The sequence below is a fragment of the Eubalaena glacialis genome, chromosome 3 (assembly GCF_028564815.1).
Source record: "Eubalaena glacialis isolate mEubGla1 chromosome 3, mEubGla1.1.hap2.+ XY, whole genome shotgun sequence".
In the NCBI taxonomy this organism is placed as follows: domain Eukaryota; kingdom Metazoa; phylum Chordata; class Mammalia; order Artiodactyla; family Balaenidae; genus Eubalaena; species Eubalaena glacialis.
In genome coordinates, this window is record NC_083718.1 from 177,338,901 (window position 1) to 177,356,586 (window position 17,686).

The 17,686-nt window shown below is 48.8% G+C and overlaps 1 protein-coding gene across 1 annotated transcript; it reads left to right on the plus strand.

The window, feature by feature from the left end:
• The first annotated feature begins 3,503 nt into the window (after positions 1-3,503).
• LACTBL1 (lactamase beta like 1) lies at positions 3,504-15,877 on the plus strand. Its single transcript, XM_061187014.1, has 6 exons — positions 3,504-3,618; positions 4,824-4,933; positions 6,989-7,146; positions 8,159-8,397; positions 13,038-13,143; positions 14,896-15,877. Exons 1-6 carry the CDS (start codon positions 3,570-3,572, stop codon positions 15,875-15,877), a joined length of 1,644 nt encoding a protein of 547 aa, XP_061042997.1. The 5' UTR covers positions 3,504-3,569.
• The last annotated feature ends 1,809 nt before the right edge of the window (positions 15,878-17,686 follow it).

Sequence of the window (17,686 nt, forward strand, 5' to 3'; positions counted from 1 at the left end):
GCATGAGATCACCTGGGGAAATTACGTCTTTCAAGAAATTTGTCCATGTCATTTAAATTGTCAAATGGATTGGTATAACATTGTTCACAATACTTTCCTGTAGGATCTGTAGTGGTGGCCCTCTTCCACTTCTGATTTGGTAATTTGTCACCTAGGGATTGTGTGTGTACTGAGGAAAGAGGAGGAGGGAAACCAGGTACCCTATGTTTGTAGGACAGAGGTGAATGAGGAGCCCTTGGAAAGGGAGATGGGGAAAGAAGAGTGAATGCAAGATTTGGTTAATACCCACCTCCTCCGAAAACTATAATCCCCAATAGGGTAGGAAACATTTTTTTCCCTGTTTATCAGTATATCTCTAATATCTGGCTCAGTGCCTAGCACATAGTAGGCATTCAATTATAGCTAATGCATTATATAGTGTTTATCATGTGTCCAGCACTGTTCTAAGTGATTTATAAATATTAACTCATTTAATCCTTACAACTGAATACAAGTAGGTACTATTATAAAAAATCATTATTGTGATATAATTCACATACCATAACATTCAACAATTTTGTGTAGAATTCTGTGGTTTCTAGCATATTCACAATGTTGTATAACCAGCACCACAATCAATTTTAGAATATTTTCATTACCCCCCCCAAAAGAAAACTACCCGTTAGCAGTCACTCCCCATTCCCCTGTACCTCCAGCCACTGGCAACCACTAATCTACTTTCTGTCTCTATGGATTTGCCTATTCTGGACATTTAATATAAATGGAGTTATATAACATGTGGCCTTTTGTGGCTGGATTTACCATGTTTTCAAGGTTCGTCCATGTTGTACTACTTCATTCCTTCTTATGGCCAAATAATATTCCATTGGATAGACCACATTTTGATTACCTATTCATCATTTGATAGACATTTGGGTTGTTTCCACTTTTTTTCTATTATGATAATGTTGCTATGGACATTTAAGTACACATTTTTGTGTGAGCATATGTCATCTCATTCACCAGGGTCAGTAGAGATAGCCTAGTGGTTAAGGATGCCAGATTCTGGAGCCACCCTGTATGGGTTCAAGGTCCAGTCCTGCCACATAATACTGTGTGGTTTTGGGTAAATGGCTTAGCATATGTGACACTCAGCTTCCTCACTTGTAAACTAGTGGTAATAATAATACTATCTCATGGAATATTGTGAGAGTTAAATGATTTAATGTGCATAATGTACATTAAAGTCCTTAGAATATTGTCCCTCACATAGATGCTGTCTATGTTTTTTGTCTCAAAACAACTTTGCAAGGTTATTACCTTTCCTACTTTACAAATGAAGAAACTGGGAGTTGCCGAAGGTTTTATGGGTCTTAGGGTGATGTATCCTGGATTTGAACGTGGGTTTTGCTTTGCAAGGATATCTTCTGTGACTGAACATTTCAGAGGCCCGAGTTTGAGACCCAGCTCTCCAGCAGCTGGCTGTTTCTCGCTCTTCGATGATTTGTACTACTCTCACCCACTCACTCAGCAAATCCTCACCATGCCCTGAGCACAGGTCAGCCACTGAGCACAGCAGAGAGATTGTGCAGAGTTGGGCTGGCCAGGAGAGCTAGGCCTTGAACACCAGCATGCCAGCTCCCCGAGGGCAGGAATCCTGATACGGGTTCACTGCTGAGCCCCCAGGGCCTGGAACAGTGCCTCTCACCTAGTAGGTGCTCAATATAGAGTTGCTGAAAGGATGAATAAATGAAACAGAGCCCTCAATCCTGGGACAAGGGTCCTGAATCTTGAATTCCTTCCCAGCTCTCTCATTCTGCAGGCCCTCTAGGAGGGACAGAGAAGGATTAGGGGAGACCAGGGAAGAGTCCTTTCACATCACAGTTTAGGTTACAGCAGCAATGAACATAGTTCAAAAGAGATATAACACACATTAAGACATACAGGTGGAGAGTCAGGCAGATTGGATCTGAATCCCAGCTTCGCCACTGCCTTGCTCTGTGACCTTGAGCAAGTCACCTAACCTCTGTGAGCCTCATTTTATCACCTCTAAAATGAAAGTTCCCAAACCAACTTCATGAACAGACTATGAAATGTGGTAAGATAATACCTGTTAAGTGAATAGCGCAGGGCCAGGCATAAAGCTGGCACTCAACATATGATGTTTATTATTTTTTAGACAAGTCCTTTCCTTCCCGTAACTTAAGTTTGCAGACCTGGAAATGAGAAAGTTCAACAAATGACTGTGAAGGTTCTTCCAGAACTTTGGTTGAGCAGGCCAGAGACAGAGATCAAATGCTAGCTCTGCAACTAGCTGTGTGACCCTGGGCAAGTCACTTAACTTCTCTGAGCCTCATCTGTAACATCAGGGCACTAAGGGCGCCTACCTCACAGGGTGCCATGATACGCCTCTTAAAAGGCTTTTAGCACCGTGTCTGGGACACTAACTGGAGGTGGTACTGTGTTTCCAGGATTCTAAGTTGGCTGTGAGGGAATACACGGTTCTTCCTGGGGGCCAGGTCGCCACACACACTCTCTCTTTAGATTCCTTGCCACCTCCCCACGCGGCCGCTTCCTCCTCCCTCTCTTGGACTTTAGGCCTTGGTCTCATCGTCTTATGCTCCCTGCTTCCTGCCCTCGCCCACCTCCCAAGCCGCACTTGCTCAGCCCCCGCACCTGTCTAAGGAAAAGGCCCCAGTTCTCTGAGCTCCACCCTTTCTTGAGCTTTCCAGGCAGGTCCCTTTTCACTGCAACGGTTTTTATACTCCCTTGGCAGAGAAACATGGGGGGGGGGGGGGGGCGTGGCGATGAGACCAGCCACAGCTGGGAGACACCAACCACACATTGGGAGCCTTATGCAGGCCCGCTGCAAGAACCCACCATTGGTAGAGGCTTGGGAAAGCGGGTGTGTGGCGAGGCATGGGGCGAAGCAAGTCTCCTGGGAAGCCTTGTCCTGTGTTCTCAGGACCCACACATTCCCTCCACAACATGTACCGAGCAACCAGGATAAACCAGAGGCCGTGGAGGACAGAGAGTGAGGAAGGGGCCCCTCCCTTGGAGAACTCACACTCCGTGAGGTGGATCAGCTAACAGTTGTAGAACAACTGTATTAGAGAGAAAGCTGGATTTGCACCACAACGGAGGCTTGTGCCTAGTGCCCTGTTGGGGACTTGGGTGAGGAGAGTTGGGGAAGGCTTCATGGAGGAGGTGGCATTTCAGCTGGTCTTAGATGTTTCACTAAGTACATAGGAGAGAGAGGGCATGCCCAGCAGAGGGAACAGGCTATGCAAAGGCACAGAGGTGCAGAGGTACATATGGGGCAGAGCTGTTGAAGGGGCAATACTGGGAAGGCCCTTGGCTTTACAGGTGTGAAACTTACCCCAAGCTGTGGGCTCTCCTGATGTCTGGGTGAACCTAAGGCATAGGAGGGGCCAGGGCAGGGGTCCCTCTCTCCTCCCTCTTGCTGACCCCCTTGGGGGTGTGCCTTGTCCTTCCCCTTGCAGGCTGGCTGGCAGCTCAGCCTGCTGAAAGTGAAAAAGAAGTGGCTCTTCCCGGCTTCCTGCAGCTTCTTCTTCGTGCTCTCTGTGCTCATGACTGGCTGCTTCCTGTGGCAGTATTACCTCCCCAAGCTGAAGACTGGTGAGTGCAGGAACATCCTTGAGTTTCCCCCCATCCCCGGAGGTCCCCGTGGGCTTGGAGCTGCCGCTCCTGATCTGAGGCAGGAGGGAGGACCATAAGATTCAGACTCAGAAGCTCTGGCGTCCGTTCTGACTCCAGCTCTCACTAACTGTGCATCTTCGGGCCAGTCATGTGATCCCTCTGCGCCTCTGTAGTATGCCCTTCTGTAGTAACTGAGGATCTAATACCACTGGGGGTTCCTTAAGCCACCGACTCCAGGGGTAAAACTCAGGGTCCCCCCAAAAGTGCAAACAGTGTTTCTCTTGCTCTTCCTTCAGCCCCCAAGGTGGGATCTCCAGGCCCTACCTCCCTTTAAAGGCACTGCCCCAGCTATATCTAAGACCCCGGGAGGAACGTGTCCACGTGTCCATGGACAGCAGCTGCCATTTCTTGGTCTCTCCATCCTGGGCTGGTCAAGGCTCAGCAAATGAACCACCACTGCTGGTAACGCCAGGCTCATGCCCTAGGGCCAGCCCTCCCAGCTGGCACAGCCTCACCACAAGATACCAGCCATGGGCAGCCAGGGGCAAAGGGCAGAGCATGCCCAAGAGGAGACAGCACAGTCCCACACTCACTACCTGCTGCTTGGCCTTCGAGACACCAATCAGGCCACAGGTGCCTGTTGGTAGCCCTTCTCTCTCACATGACGAGCTTCCTCCCTCCATGTGGTCAGCAGACTTAGACAAGTTCCAGCTCTGTGGGGCAGGCTCAGCCACATCTCTCCTGTCCCCCTTTCTCCAGTTCTGATTATATATTTGGGTGGAGAAGTGGACTCAGGGCCCCACTTAGGCTTCAGGCTTAAACCACCAGGAACAACTCATTTCATCCCCAGAGCTGTGCATCCGGGCATTGGGGTTTGAGTCCCATCCTACTTTTGTCCAGGTGTATGGCTTCCTTGGAACCGCAGGGGGAAGGCGTGGACCTTGGCAGGGCAGGATTCAGGCTGTGAGACCATCACGACGGCCTCCAGACCTCCCTGCATCCTCTAAGGACACTGTGGGGTGGTAAGGGTGTGAGAACCCCCCAAGAGTGCAAGAACCACTCTTCTCTAAACCTTCCACTGCCTCCTGAGATCACCCAGAACTGGGAGAAGACCCAGTGGGCGATGGTCCCTAGACCACTAACCTGATCTCCGTCCTCCACTCACCATGTGATGTGCCCTCCAGGTTCCTTGGGACCAGAGGTGACCTCTGCCCCTGTGAGGATGTGTCCCCAGCACCCTGAGCCTGTGCCCCTGGCCCACCCCCTCCCTGTGTTGAAGGAGGCCCTGAAAAAGGTCAGTGATGACGCAGGAGAGAACTGGCTGTGTGGGCTAGGCCTGGTTGATGAGGGGGAGGGCATATCCTCTGCGCTGGTAGTGGCATTCATTCATTCATTCAACATATAATTCTTTTTTAAAAAAATTAATTAATTTATTTGGCTGCACTGGGTCTTAGTTGTGGCACACGGGATCTTCGCTGTGGCATGCATGCGGGATCTTTAGTTGCAGCATGTGGAATCTAGTTCCCTGACCAGTGATCGAACCCAGGCCCCCTGCATTGGGAGTGCAGAGTCTTAGCCACTGGACCACCAGGCATGCCCCCCCAACATATATTTCTTGAGCACTTACTCTGCGCTACGCACCAGGGATATGGCAGGAGAAGATACTGTCCTGCTCTCAAGAAGCTACTAGTCTTGGAATGAGGGGAACAGTCAAGATAGTAAACATTTATAACACAGGGGTAAGAGTGAGGATAGGGAAAGTTTAGGGTACATGGTGACACAAAGGAACTGGACTTGGGGTCAGGGAAGGCTTCTGGAGGAAGTGGTGTCTAAACTGAGAGGTGAACAAGGAGTAGATACCCAGAGGATATGTGTGTGTATAATGAGGGAGCTTGGGGGTGTGAAAGGTGTGCTTTAGATAGAGGGAACAGCATGTGCAAAGGCCCAGAGGCAGCAGAGTCAGTATGAGGCATATACAGAGAGGAAATTTAGTCTGGTGGGGCCATGGTGGGGGTGGAGAAAGATGAGATGGGAGAGGATCACAGAGGCCATTGAAATATGGTTAGAGACCCCATGACACAACTTTTACCATTGCAGAATGGCTTAACACTAGAGGGGGCTGTCAGCCAGCTCTTGTCTGTGCCATTCTGCCATTCAGACCCTACCCACTTGGGTCACTCACCTTAGGAGACACACAGATCAGAAGTGTATGTGCAGCAGCCTGGTGGTGGTGGTGGGAGATGGTTTGAAACTTCATCCGAGGAACAGCTGAAGGGAAGGAGGTTGACGTGTCCACATAAGAGCAGGCGTGGGCCAGTGCAGAGAGACACAATCACTGCCCGCAAATACACAAAAAGCTTTTGTGAAGGAGAGAGAGCAGAAGCGTGCTATTTGGCTCCCAGGGGTCAGAGTAATTTAAAAAAAATAAAGCAACAATAATAACCATAGCAGCCTTCTAGTGAGCACCTGGTACATGCCACGCACTGTGCTAATTTCTCTGTGTTACCACCTCGTGAATCCCTAGCTACAGAGGAGGAAACTGAGGCTCAGAGAGGCAAAGTTAGTGCAAGGGTGGAAACTACAGGTAGACTGAGCTCAATTCAGGGAATGTAAAATCTCTTGGCAAGGAGGTCCTGGAGTTAGCATAGGGTTCTAATCCTGATTCCACTAGCCATTAACCACCGGGGCAAGTCACTTCATATCTCAAATTTTCTCACCTGTAAAATGGGGAGAAATCAGCACTGACTTATGAGGATTAAGTGAGACAATGTATGAAAATCATTTTATACTGTGTCTGGCATGTTGTAAATGTCCAGTAAATGTTAGCTGTTAATCACCATCATTATACTACATAATTGAAAATAATGAGCTATTTTCAATAAATGTTCAAAGACAGTGTTAGGGGCCTTCTATAAATACTGAATTCTCCAACACTAGGGGGTCAGACTCAGCTTGTTGGAGGTTTTTTAGGGCATCAGACACAAGTTTGATTAGATCAGGGGTTTTAACCCCTCCCTCCTCTTACGTATTTCCAAGGAAATGTTTCTTTGAACAAAAGTCTTATGAGGAAAACTTACATACAAAACAGATTCCAGGGGATCTGCTCTGATTGCAGCTGGGTGGGGTCCCCACCGCATGGGACACGGTCTGAGAACCTGAGGTCTGGAGGCTCACTGGGCTCCCTTCCAGCCACTAGGGGGAGAGAATGGAGGGGAGCCAGGCAGAGAGTGCTGTGTACAGGGTGTGGTATGTGAATGGCATGGTGTACAGAACCACATGGGGCTTGTGGGTGGGGAGAGGGGCCTGTCTCTGCACCTGTACTCTGAGCCACCCGCTCTTCTCTTCCAAGGTGGACGGGATCCTGCGCCAGGCACTGTCTGCCCCAGGCCTGGCTGCTATGTCTGCAGTTGTCATCCACAACGACACTGTGCTCTGGACCGGGAACTTCGGGAGGAAGAATGGTTCAGACCCGGCTTCTGGGCCCCCCAATGAGTACACCATGTACCGGTCAGCTGGGGCACCACCAGGGTCTTGTGGAGGGGGCGAAGGGTGGTAGGACAAGGGGGACTTAGGAGGTAGGGGGACTCAAGAGAATCATGACGGGGGGTCTTAGCTACCAGGGCCCTTTATTAAGTCTTGGCAATTTTATAGATGAGGAGACTGAGGTCCAGAGAGGACCAGTGAGTGCCTAACATCACACCACAGGGTAACAAGTCAGGAAGGAATCCCTTCTGGAGAGCCCTTATCCTAATGCCTCCCAAACTAGAAAAGGCTCCCTTATGTCCCACCCCACACCCCTTCCACGTGACACTAAAGAACCGTAACCAGTTCCTGGGCCCTCGACCTGGGTCTCTGCCAGTTGGCAGCGGTGGCCCAGATGGAAGCAACTTGGGACAATCTGCTGCACACTCAGAGTCTCCCCTCCTGGATGCTGCCTGTAGGATCCTCAAAGCTCACAGTGCCAAGTGAACACATTTGCTCCCTGAGATACTGTGAGGATTGCAGGGCTTCCATTCACACTGCACCTGCTATGTGCCAGGCACAGGGCAACAATTATATTTGCTATCACTTATTGAGCACTTACTACCTTCCAGGTGTGTTGCCAAGCACTTTGCAAGCACAATCTTGTTCGATCCTTTCTACAACCCATAAAACAGACAATGAAACTGAATCTCAGAAAGGTCTAGCACTTGCCCAAGGCAACTCAGCTGGTGAGAGGCAGAGATAGGATCCCAACCCAGGTCTGTCCCAGAGAGGGAAGTGCCTGGTGAAGGGCCTGGCATGGGGGAGGTGCTCGAGAGTGTCCATCTGGCCCAGCCCCACTGCCCCTGGTAAGTTCTCAAGCATCCCAAAGGCATTCTACAGAGGCTGGTGGATTTCTGTCTGAGATGCTGAATAAGGGTGGACTCAGTGCTTTCCTAATTATACTAGAAAGTTGGAAGCTAGGGGTGCAGGGTGGAGGTGGGTTGTGAAGCCAACAGGATGCCCTCTGCACCCTTGTGCCCCCCACATTGTCCAGGATCTCCAGCATCTCCAAGATCTTTCCCGTGCTGATGCTGTACCGCCTGTGGGAGGAGGGCATCGTGGCCTCTCTAGATGACCCTCTGGAGCGGTACGCCGGCACCTTCACCATTAACAACCCACTGGGCATGGCATCAGCCCCCGAACAAAAGAGCCTGATGGATGGTCTGGAGGAGGTGGGCCCAGCCCCAAGGCCTTCACCCGTCACCCTCCGAAGGATGGCCAGCCAGCTCTCAGGTGAGTGGCTCTGAACTTAACGTAGCTCAGTCCAAACCATTTCAGATAGGGGAACCAAGGAGCAGGTTCTCATCCAGCCAGGCTGGGCCCACTCTCTGCTCTGCTTCCTGAACTGGCCATAGCTCCCTCTCATCCTTCCTGGGTGGTGGGCCAGGGGTATAAAGATCTGGTGAGATAAAAGCTGAGGTGAAACCTGGGAATTTAGGTTCAAGTGGACAAGTGAGGATCTGTTGGAAGGTCAAAAGCAAGCTGACAGGTCAAGATCTGCTTATTAGATCAAGAACAAGTCAACAGGGCTTCCCTGGTGGCGCAGTGGTTGAGAATCTGCCTGCCAATGCAGGGGACACAGGTTCGAGCCCTGGTCTGGGAAGATCCCACATGCCGCAGAGCAACTGGGCCCGTGAGCCACAATTACTGAGCCTGCGCGCCTGGAGCCTGTGCTCCGCAACAAGAGAGGCCGCAATAGTGAGAGGCCCGCGCACCGCGATGAAGAGTGGCCCCCGCTTGCCACAACTAGAGAAAGCCCTCGCACAGAAACAAAGACCCAACACAGCCATAAATAAATAAATAAATAAACACTTTAAAAAAAAAAAAAAGAACAAGTCAACAAGTGAATATGTGTTGACAATTCTACAAATTATATATTTTCTATATAATTTGAATATAATATATAGTCTACAATTCTACGTTAATTTCCCTTGATATATAAACCATTACAAAGACCAGGAACCCAACAGAAAAATGGGTAAAGGATAGGAACAGAACAGACAGTTCACAGAAAAGGAATATAAATGGCTCTTAAGAATATTAAAAAATATTAAAAGATGCTCAACCTCATTCATAACAAAATAAATGCAAATTAAATCTCCTGAGAGACATTTTCCTCTTATCAGATTGGTAAAGGCCATAATGGTGGGTGTATTGAGTTGGTGAAGTTATGGCGAAATAGGCTCTCTTATACATCAGTGGTGGAAATTTAAATTGGTGCAACTTGGGACTTCCCTGGCGGTCCAGTGGTTAAGACCCTGTGCTTCCACTGCAGGGGGCACAGGTTTGATCCCTGGTAGGGGAACTAGGATCCCGTGTGCTGCGCTGCACGGCCAAAAAAAAGAAAAAAAATTGGTGCAACCTGTGTGGAGGGCAATTGGTAATACCTATCACAAAAATGTATATATCCTTTGACTCAGCAATTACACTTTTAGGAAATTCTCTTACAGATGTATTCACACATGTGCGGTATGAGGTATGTACACAGTTATTCACTACAGCACCGTTTGTGATAGTGAAAAAAAAGATTGAAACAACCTAAATATAAATAGGGGAGTAACTAAATAAACTATGACACAGTTATACAATCAGATTCTACTGTAGCCCTAAAAAAATGGGTAATAACGTTCCTTGTGTACTGAGATGCACATACAATCTTAAGTGGGTAAAAAAGCTCATAACAGCGTATATTGTAGCTACCATATGAATAAATTATACACATATAATGTATATATGTATATGAATGTATATGTATAATCCATTTGTAATGTACCTGTTATATAACATATATATTTATATACACATATATTATGTGTGTGTGTATATATACAGGTATATATATAAAAATGTGTATCACATATTTTTGGAAGGGAAAGGAATTGAATCACTGGGCTGCCTCCAGGGAGGGGAACTTGGTGGCTGCGGAGAAGAGTGGGAGGAAAATTTTTCATTGTATACCCTTTGGTGTCTTTGGACTTTTGAATCATGTAAATGAATTACTTATTAAGAACAAATTATATAATAATAATGATGATAATAAAAGATGTGCTAACAAGCCAAGATGAAATCTACATGGTGGAAGGGCAAGGGCAGGCTGGGATATTGGAAGACAAAGCCAGTGAACAGGAATTGGGCAGGAACGGGTGGGAGGGGGGCTGTGCTGCATGGTGACTGACCCAGCCAAGGAGGAGAAGGCAGGCACCAGCTGCACCCCAAAACGCCTTCTATTGTTCATATTTGCAGTCACCAACCCATCAACTCTAGATGGTAGGAATCCATCATAAGTGCCTACTATTTCATCATTTTACAAAGTGCGTTCAGGCCTGAGGTCACAGTCTATGGACATGGCTGGTTAGCACTCCCATTAGCAGATGGTGAACCTGAGGCTCTGCCAGATAATGGAACCTCCTGAAGTTGCCCAGGCAGGACAGGATCAGAACCTTGGGGGAGGGCGGCCTAGTGGCTAAGGGCATGAGCACTGAAATTAATTCCAGCTGTGTGATCTTGGGTAAGTCACATAACCTCTCTGAGCCTTGTTTTACTCCTCTGTAAAAGGACTGGTTCATGCTATTTTGCTGTATTAAATGTGCTATTGAATGTCAAGCACTTAGCAGAGTACCTGGCACACAGCAGGTACTTGTCAATGTAGCTCTGGTTATTACAGCCAAGGGTAGACCTAGGTTTATGGAGGCCTGATGTAGATATAATTTGGGGGGGGGTCCTCTTTAAAAATACAGTATTATAAATTCAAACTTGGATACAGGCCTTGGAAGGGGTCATACAGGTGAGGGGCTCTGAGGCTTTTGCTCCATGAGCCTCCTATTAAATACACTCCTGTTTATAACCTGACCCCAGGGCTCCCTCTAGGGGTACACTGTGGATTCTTCTTCATCTGTACCCAAGGGACCCAGAACAGGGCTCTGTGTTTGTGGTCAGTTTAAAAACACCCTACACGGGCTTCCCTGGTGGCACAGTGGTTAAGAATCCGCTTGCCAATGCAGGGGACACAGGTTCGAGCCCTGGTCCAGGAAGATCCCACATGCTGCGGAGCAACTAAGCCCGCGAGTCACAACTACTGAGCCCACGTGCCACAACTACTGAGCCTGTGCGCCGAGAGCCCATGCTCTGCAACAAGAGGAAGCCACCGCCATGAGAAGCCCGCAACCGCAACGAAGAGTAGCCCCTGCTCGCCGCAACAAGAGAAAGCCTGCGTGCAGCAACGAAGACCCAATGCAGCCAAAAATAAATAAAAATAAATAAATTAAGAAAAATGCAACCCCCCCGCCAAACAAACAAAAAAACCCACCCTACGTGTCCCAAAGGGACCAGTTGAGCATACGGCTGCCTGAATGACTCTGTTATACGTTCCCAGTATCTTTTAGATTGACCTTCACCCTAATCTAGAGCTTTCTCCCATTCTTGGAGCTTTTCACCCATTCTTAGTTAAGTTTTGTAACACCTCACAGGGAAACCACTGCAGGTGCTTCAGCCCACTTCAAGGTGAGCAAGTAGAGGCTCAGAGAGGTAAAGCATATGGTTTGGGCCACACAGCAAGAAGTGTTAGAGTCAGAATTTAAACCCAGGGCTTGGGACTCCATCCCCCAGCTGCTCAGGCCAAGAGCCTGGAGTTAGTTATCCCTGATTTCTCTCACTCCCACACCCTCCACATCCCCTCCAGTAGCAAATTCTGTTGGCTCTATTATCAAAATATGTCCAGAATCCAACCACTCCTCACTCATCCAATCCACCAGCATTTAGACATGGATTTTTGCAAGTCTCCTTACAGGCTTCCCTGTGTCTGCCATTGCCCCCCAAAGTCTGTTTTCACGTAGCAGCCAGAGCAACCCTGATATATGTCAGATCACATCACTCCTCTGCTCAAAGCCCTACAGTGGCCCCACCCCAATCAGAGAAAAGGCCAAGTCCTTGCAGTAGCCTATAGCACCCTACAGGATCTGGTGCCTGCACCCCAATATCTCTCACCTCCAAAGTCTCCCCTTTTCTCAATCCTCGCCAGCCACACTGGCTCTTTCCTGCTGATCCTCAAACATGCCAACAGATTCCTGCCTCAGGGCCTTTGCACCTGCTCTTTCCTCTGCTTGAGACATTCTTTCCTCACAGAGCTGTGTGGCTCTCTCCCTCACCTCCTCGAGTTCTCACCTGCTCAAGGGTCACCTACCCTGTGAGGCCTTCCTCTGACCACTCTGTATAAAATAACAATCCCTCCCTTCATACATGGAATTATCTCCCTCCACAGCATGAATATTTATTTGCTTCTTGTCTGTCTCCTCTGCTAGAATGCAGATTCCACATGGGCAGGGACTTTTTGTTTTGTTCACTACTGAATTCCAGTACCCAGAACAGTCTTTGGCATGAAAGAGATGCTTGAACACTATTGTTGAGTGAATGGGCGGGAAGAATCCTAATCCTGTGATCCTTTCAATACTTGTCACATCCAATAAACAGAAAATTCCAAGTGGCCAGAGGAGCCAGTTCCACAAAACCTATTTGGGCAGTGACCTCAAGAATTTTATGGAATCAAATATCTATGGTTGATGATAACAATTATTTTTTGAGCAATTACTACGACCAGGAACCATGCTAAGCATTTGATTTCACCAAATCCTCACACCAGCCATATGACATAGGAATTATTTCCCTCATGTTACAGATGAGGGGACTCTGGCTCAGAGAGGTTAAATGGCTTGCCCAATGAAACACAGGCAGGATTAGAGTCCATGCTAGAGCTTTTTTTTTTAAGGTGATTTTGTTGTTATCTCTCAACTCATGGAAGGTGGGGGAGGGGGTACAGCCAGGGGCCCATCATCCCACCATCAGCTGACCCAGCAGGTCTGACCGCTGCTCCTCCCTAGGGCTGCCCCGAAGGCTCCGTTCCACTTCGCTGCTGTGGAGGGGCAGCACCCAGGAGGCCCTGAACCTGCTCAAGGATGATGTGCTGGTGGCAGACCCAGGAACCAGGTGAGGAGTGAGCCCTGATGCCCTACCAATGTTAGGAACCTCACAAGGTGACACACCCCTCCTGGGAGAGAACCTATGTTACCTCATCCTAGGTGGTCAGAGCCAGGAAAGACCTCGCAGATCACTGATGACAACCCCTGTTCCACAGCTGGGGGGACTGAGGACCATAGAGGGATGGCAGAGCAAGGCAGCAGGGAGCTGGGCCCAGATCCAGTCCTGTTTGAATCTCATGTTCTTCCCATTAATCAACTCAACATTTATTGAACATTTACTCTGTGCTTGGAATATGTTAAACTGAGATATAGCAGCAGATGAATCCAACCAGGTCCCTCCTCGTGGAGTTTGCGTTCTTCTGAGTGAGCAGTGAATATTCTTATCAGTGAACAGATAAACAAGTTAAATACAGATTTTGCCAAGTGCTGGAAATAAATGGGATGCTGATGAGATAGGGAGTGGGTAGCTGGTGTAGCCAGCCACTGAACAGAGAAGCCCAGCTTCTGGAGCAGTGGGGCTGTAGAGCTGGACAGAGGACAGTGGCACTCCCCTGCCTCAGATGCCCCCTTCCAGGACCTGGGCAGTACTCTTTTTCCAAATTTGCCACTCTGTTTCTCCAAATGCTGAACCTCAGGCCCCACTTCTCTTAAGGAAGAAAGGATCCAGGTAAAACTTAGGCGTCTGTAGGCTAGAGTCCTCCTTCCAGCTTTGTCACTAACCTCCTGAGTGACCTTGGAGGAAGCATTTGCCTCTCTGAACCTCACCTTTCTTATCTGTAAAAAAAAGGAGGTTGGGCTAGAGTTCAGGAATATCTAAAAGGATTTGTGCATTTTCACCCATTCTTGTGCCTTCCTGAGGCACTATTTTATTTTATTTTTTATTTTATTATTTTTTGGTTGCGTTGGGTCTTCGTTGCTGCGTGAGGGCTTTCTCTAGTTGCGGCGAGCGGGGGCTACTCTTCCTTGCGGTGCACGGACTTATTGTGGTGGGCTTCTCTTGTTGTGGAGCACAGGATCTAGGTGTGCGGGCGTCAGTAGTTGTGGTGCACGGGCTCAGTAGTTGTGGTTTGCGGGCTCTAGAGCGCAGTCTCAGTAGTTGTGGTGCATGGGCTTAGTTGCTCCTCGGCACGTGGGATCTCCCCAGACCAGGGCTGGAACACGTGTCCCCTGCATTGGCAGGCAGATTCTTAACCATTGAGCCACCAGGGAAGTCCCCTGAGTCGCTATTTTAGAGATTCTGAAACTGCATCTGCTCTGGGAAAGAAAGGAGACTTCTTATTGATTATTTGTGTCTGGCAAGGGAGGGGTGAAATCCTGCCTCCTATTTGTTATCCGTGGGCTAAATGATCACTATCATTATCCCCCCCCCACCGTACCAGTCTGAGACTCTAGTTTTCCATTTGATAAAGTAAATTATACTAAAGTGTATAGGACCAAGAAGATTTGTTTTACCACTTTCCCAGGTGCATTGCGAAGCCTAGGTCTTCTCCAACCTGCTGTGTGACCCTGGGCAATTCTCTGCTCCTCTCTGGGCCTTCCTCTTTCCAGAGGTAGAATAGTGAGTTGTATTCAGTGATCTCTGAAGTCTCTGCTGGGTCTGACCATCTCCAATGCAGTGAAGCAGGTTCCTTCCCTGTCCACCCAGTCCAATGAAACTCTGATGGCTTTGCAGACAGTCTGAGCAGGTGGGAAGGGGTTATTTAGGGCCTGGAGATGTCCATCCTAGGCTGCATCCTAGCTTCCACCCCTCCTCTTCCAGATGCCATTACAGCACGCTGGCCTTCTCGCTTCTGGCCCATGTCCTGGCAGCCCACACCGCCCAGGGTGACTACCAGCACTGGATCTTGGAGAACGTGCTGGAACCGCTGGGGATGGAAGACACAGGCTTCGATCTGACGCCTCCTGTGCGTGCCCGCTTGGCAGCTGGCTTTTACGGCAGCGGGCGGCCGGCGCCGCTGTATGACCTGGGCTGGTACCGCCCGTCGGGCCAGATGTACTCCACCACCGCTGACCTGGCCAAGCTGGCCATGGTGCTCCTGGGCAGCAGGCCCCAGCGGCTTCTGCGGCCTGACGCGGCTAAGACATTACTGGCACCGCTGCTGGCCTGCCCGGGCGCCTACTTCGCCAAAGAGACTGGCACACCGTGGGAGTTCCACGCGCAGCGGGGCTACCGCGTGGTGCGCAAAGACGGCGACCTGGACGGCTATGCCGCCACCTTCTCCCTGGTGCCGCCGCTGCGCCTGGGCCTCGTGCTGCTCCTCGCCGGGCCGAGGCCGCCAGGGCCTGACCTGGTGGCTCAGGCCTACGACGTGCTCTTGCCGGCTATGGAGAGGGCCCTTCGGGAGGCCGCGCTCAGCCCGGCTCCGCCGCCCAGCGCGCGACCCTTCGCCGGCTACTTCACCTTTGCCAATTTGACTTTCTACGAAGTGCGCGCCGGGCCGGCGGGCGAGCTGCGCCTGCGCCAGTTCGGGCCCCGCGTGGAGGCGCTGGTGCCCCCGGCGTTCCGCACGTTGGCGCTGCGCCACCTGCGCGGCCGCGTCTTCCAGCTGCATGTGGCCCGCGAGTTTCCGTGCGCGCTGCCGCTGGGTGACTCCTGGCTGTCCCTCGAGGCCCAGCACGGGCAGCTCGTCAACTTCTACCCCTTGGACCACCACGGGCTTTCCCCCGGCTTCGACGTGCCGGGCCTCAACACGTACCGGGTGTTGCGGCTGTCCCACAAGCCAGTATTCAAGACCCAGTGACCCCCGGGCTCTGTTCAGAGCCTCCCCTTCTCTCGCCTGGCAGCTTTCCATCCTAGTTCTGCAAGGTAAGGCTGCAGGGATGTCTATTAAAGAACTGAGGAGTTGGCAAAGTGGGGTAGGGCCGTGCTACTCAAAGTGTGGTCTGTGGACCACAGCCGGTGGCGAACTGTTTGTTATCCATGGGAGAGGAAGAGTTTACAGAAATTTAGTGAGCACTTAGAAACTTTAATAGCGAGTTGACAGAGTACTTTGATGTCTGTCGAATCTAAGAATATGGTCTAGCATTGTGTCTTTTAAAAATCAATCTTATATGTATGGAAACACAAAAGACCCCAAATAGCCAAAGCAATCTTGAGAAAGAAAAATGGAGCTGGAGGAATCAGGCTCCCTGACTTCAGACTATACTACAAAGCTACAGTAATTAAGACAGTATGGTACTGGCACAAAAACAGAAATATAGATCAATGGAACAGGATAGAAAGCCCAGAGATAAACCCATGCACATATGGTCACCTTATTTTTGATAAAGGAGGCAAGAATATACAATGGAGAAAAGACAGCCTCTTCAATGAGTGGTACTGGGAAAACTGGACAGCTACATGTAAAAGAATGAAATTAGAACAATCCCTTACACCATACACAAAAATAAACTCAAAATGGATTAAAGACCTAAATGTAAGAGCAGACACTATAAAATGCTTAGAGGAAAACCTATGACATAAATCACAGCAAGATCCTTTTTGACCCACCTCCTAGAGAAATGGAAATAAAAACAAAAATAAACAAATGGGACCTAATGAAACTCAAAAGCTTTTGCACAGCAAAGGAAAACATAAACAAGACAAAAAGACAACCCTCAGAATGGGAGAAAATATTTGCAAATGAAGCAACTGACAAAGATTAATCTCCAAAATTTACAAGCAGCTCATGCAGCTCAATATCAAAAAAAACCAAACAATCCAATCCAAAAATGAGCAGAAGACCTAAATAGACATTTCTCCAAAGAAGATATACAGATTGCCAACAAACACATGAAAGAATGTTCAACATCATTAATCATTAGAGAAACGCAAATCAAAACTACAATGAGGTATCACCTCACACCAGTCAGAATGGCCATCATCAAAAAATCTGCAAACAATAAATGCTGGAGAGAGTGTGGAGAAAAGGGAACCCTCTTGCACCATTGGTGGGAATGTAAATTGATACAGCCACTATGGAGAACAGTATGGAGGTTCCTTAAAAAACTAAAAATAGAACTACCATACGACCCAGCAATCCCACTACTGGGCATATACCCTGAGAAAACCATAATTCAAAAAGAGTCATGTACCACAATGTTCACTGCAGCTCTATTTACAATACCCAGGTCATGGAAGCAACGTAAGGGTCCATCGACAAATGAATGGATAAAGAAGATGTGGTACGTATATACAATGGAATATTACTCAGTCATAAAAAGAAACAAAATTGAGTTATTTGTAGTGAGGTGGATGGACCTAGAGTCTGTCATACAGAGTGAAGTAAGTCAGAAAGAGAAAAACAAATACCGAATGCTAACACATATACATGGAATCTAAAAAGAAAACCCCAAAACCAAAAAAACTGGTCATGAAGAACCTAGGGGCAGGACGGGAATAAATGCACAGACCTACTAGAGAATGGACTTAAGGACATGGGGAGGGGGAGGGGTAAGCTGGGACAAAGTGAGAGTGGCATGGACTTATATATACTATCAAATGTAAAATTGATAGCTAGTGGGAAGCAGCCACGTAGCACAGGGAGATCAGCTCGGTGCTTTGTGACCGG

Coding starts and splice junctions, on each gene's coding strand:
- LACTBL1 (XM_061187014.1), top strand. CDS start 3,570: ATGACTGGCTGCTTCCTGTGGCAGTATTACCTCCCCAAGCTGAAGACT. Junction 7,147..8,158: donor AATGAGTACACCATGTACCG/GTCAGCTGGGGC, acceptor CACATTGTCCAG/GATCTCCAGCATCTCCAAGA. Junction 8,398..13,037: donor GATGGCCAGCCAGCTCTCAG/GTGAGTGGCTCT, acceptor GCTCCTCCCTAG/GGCTGCCCCGAAGGCTCCGT.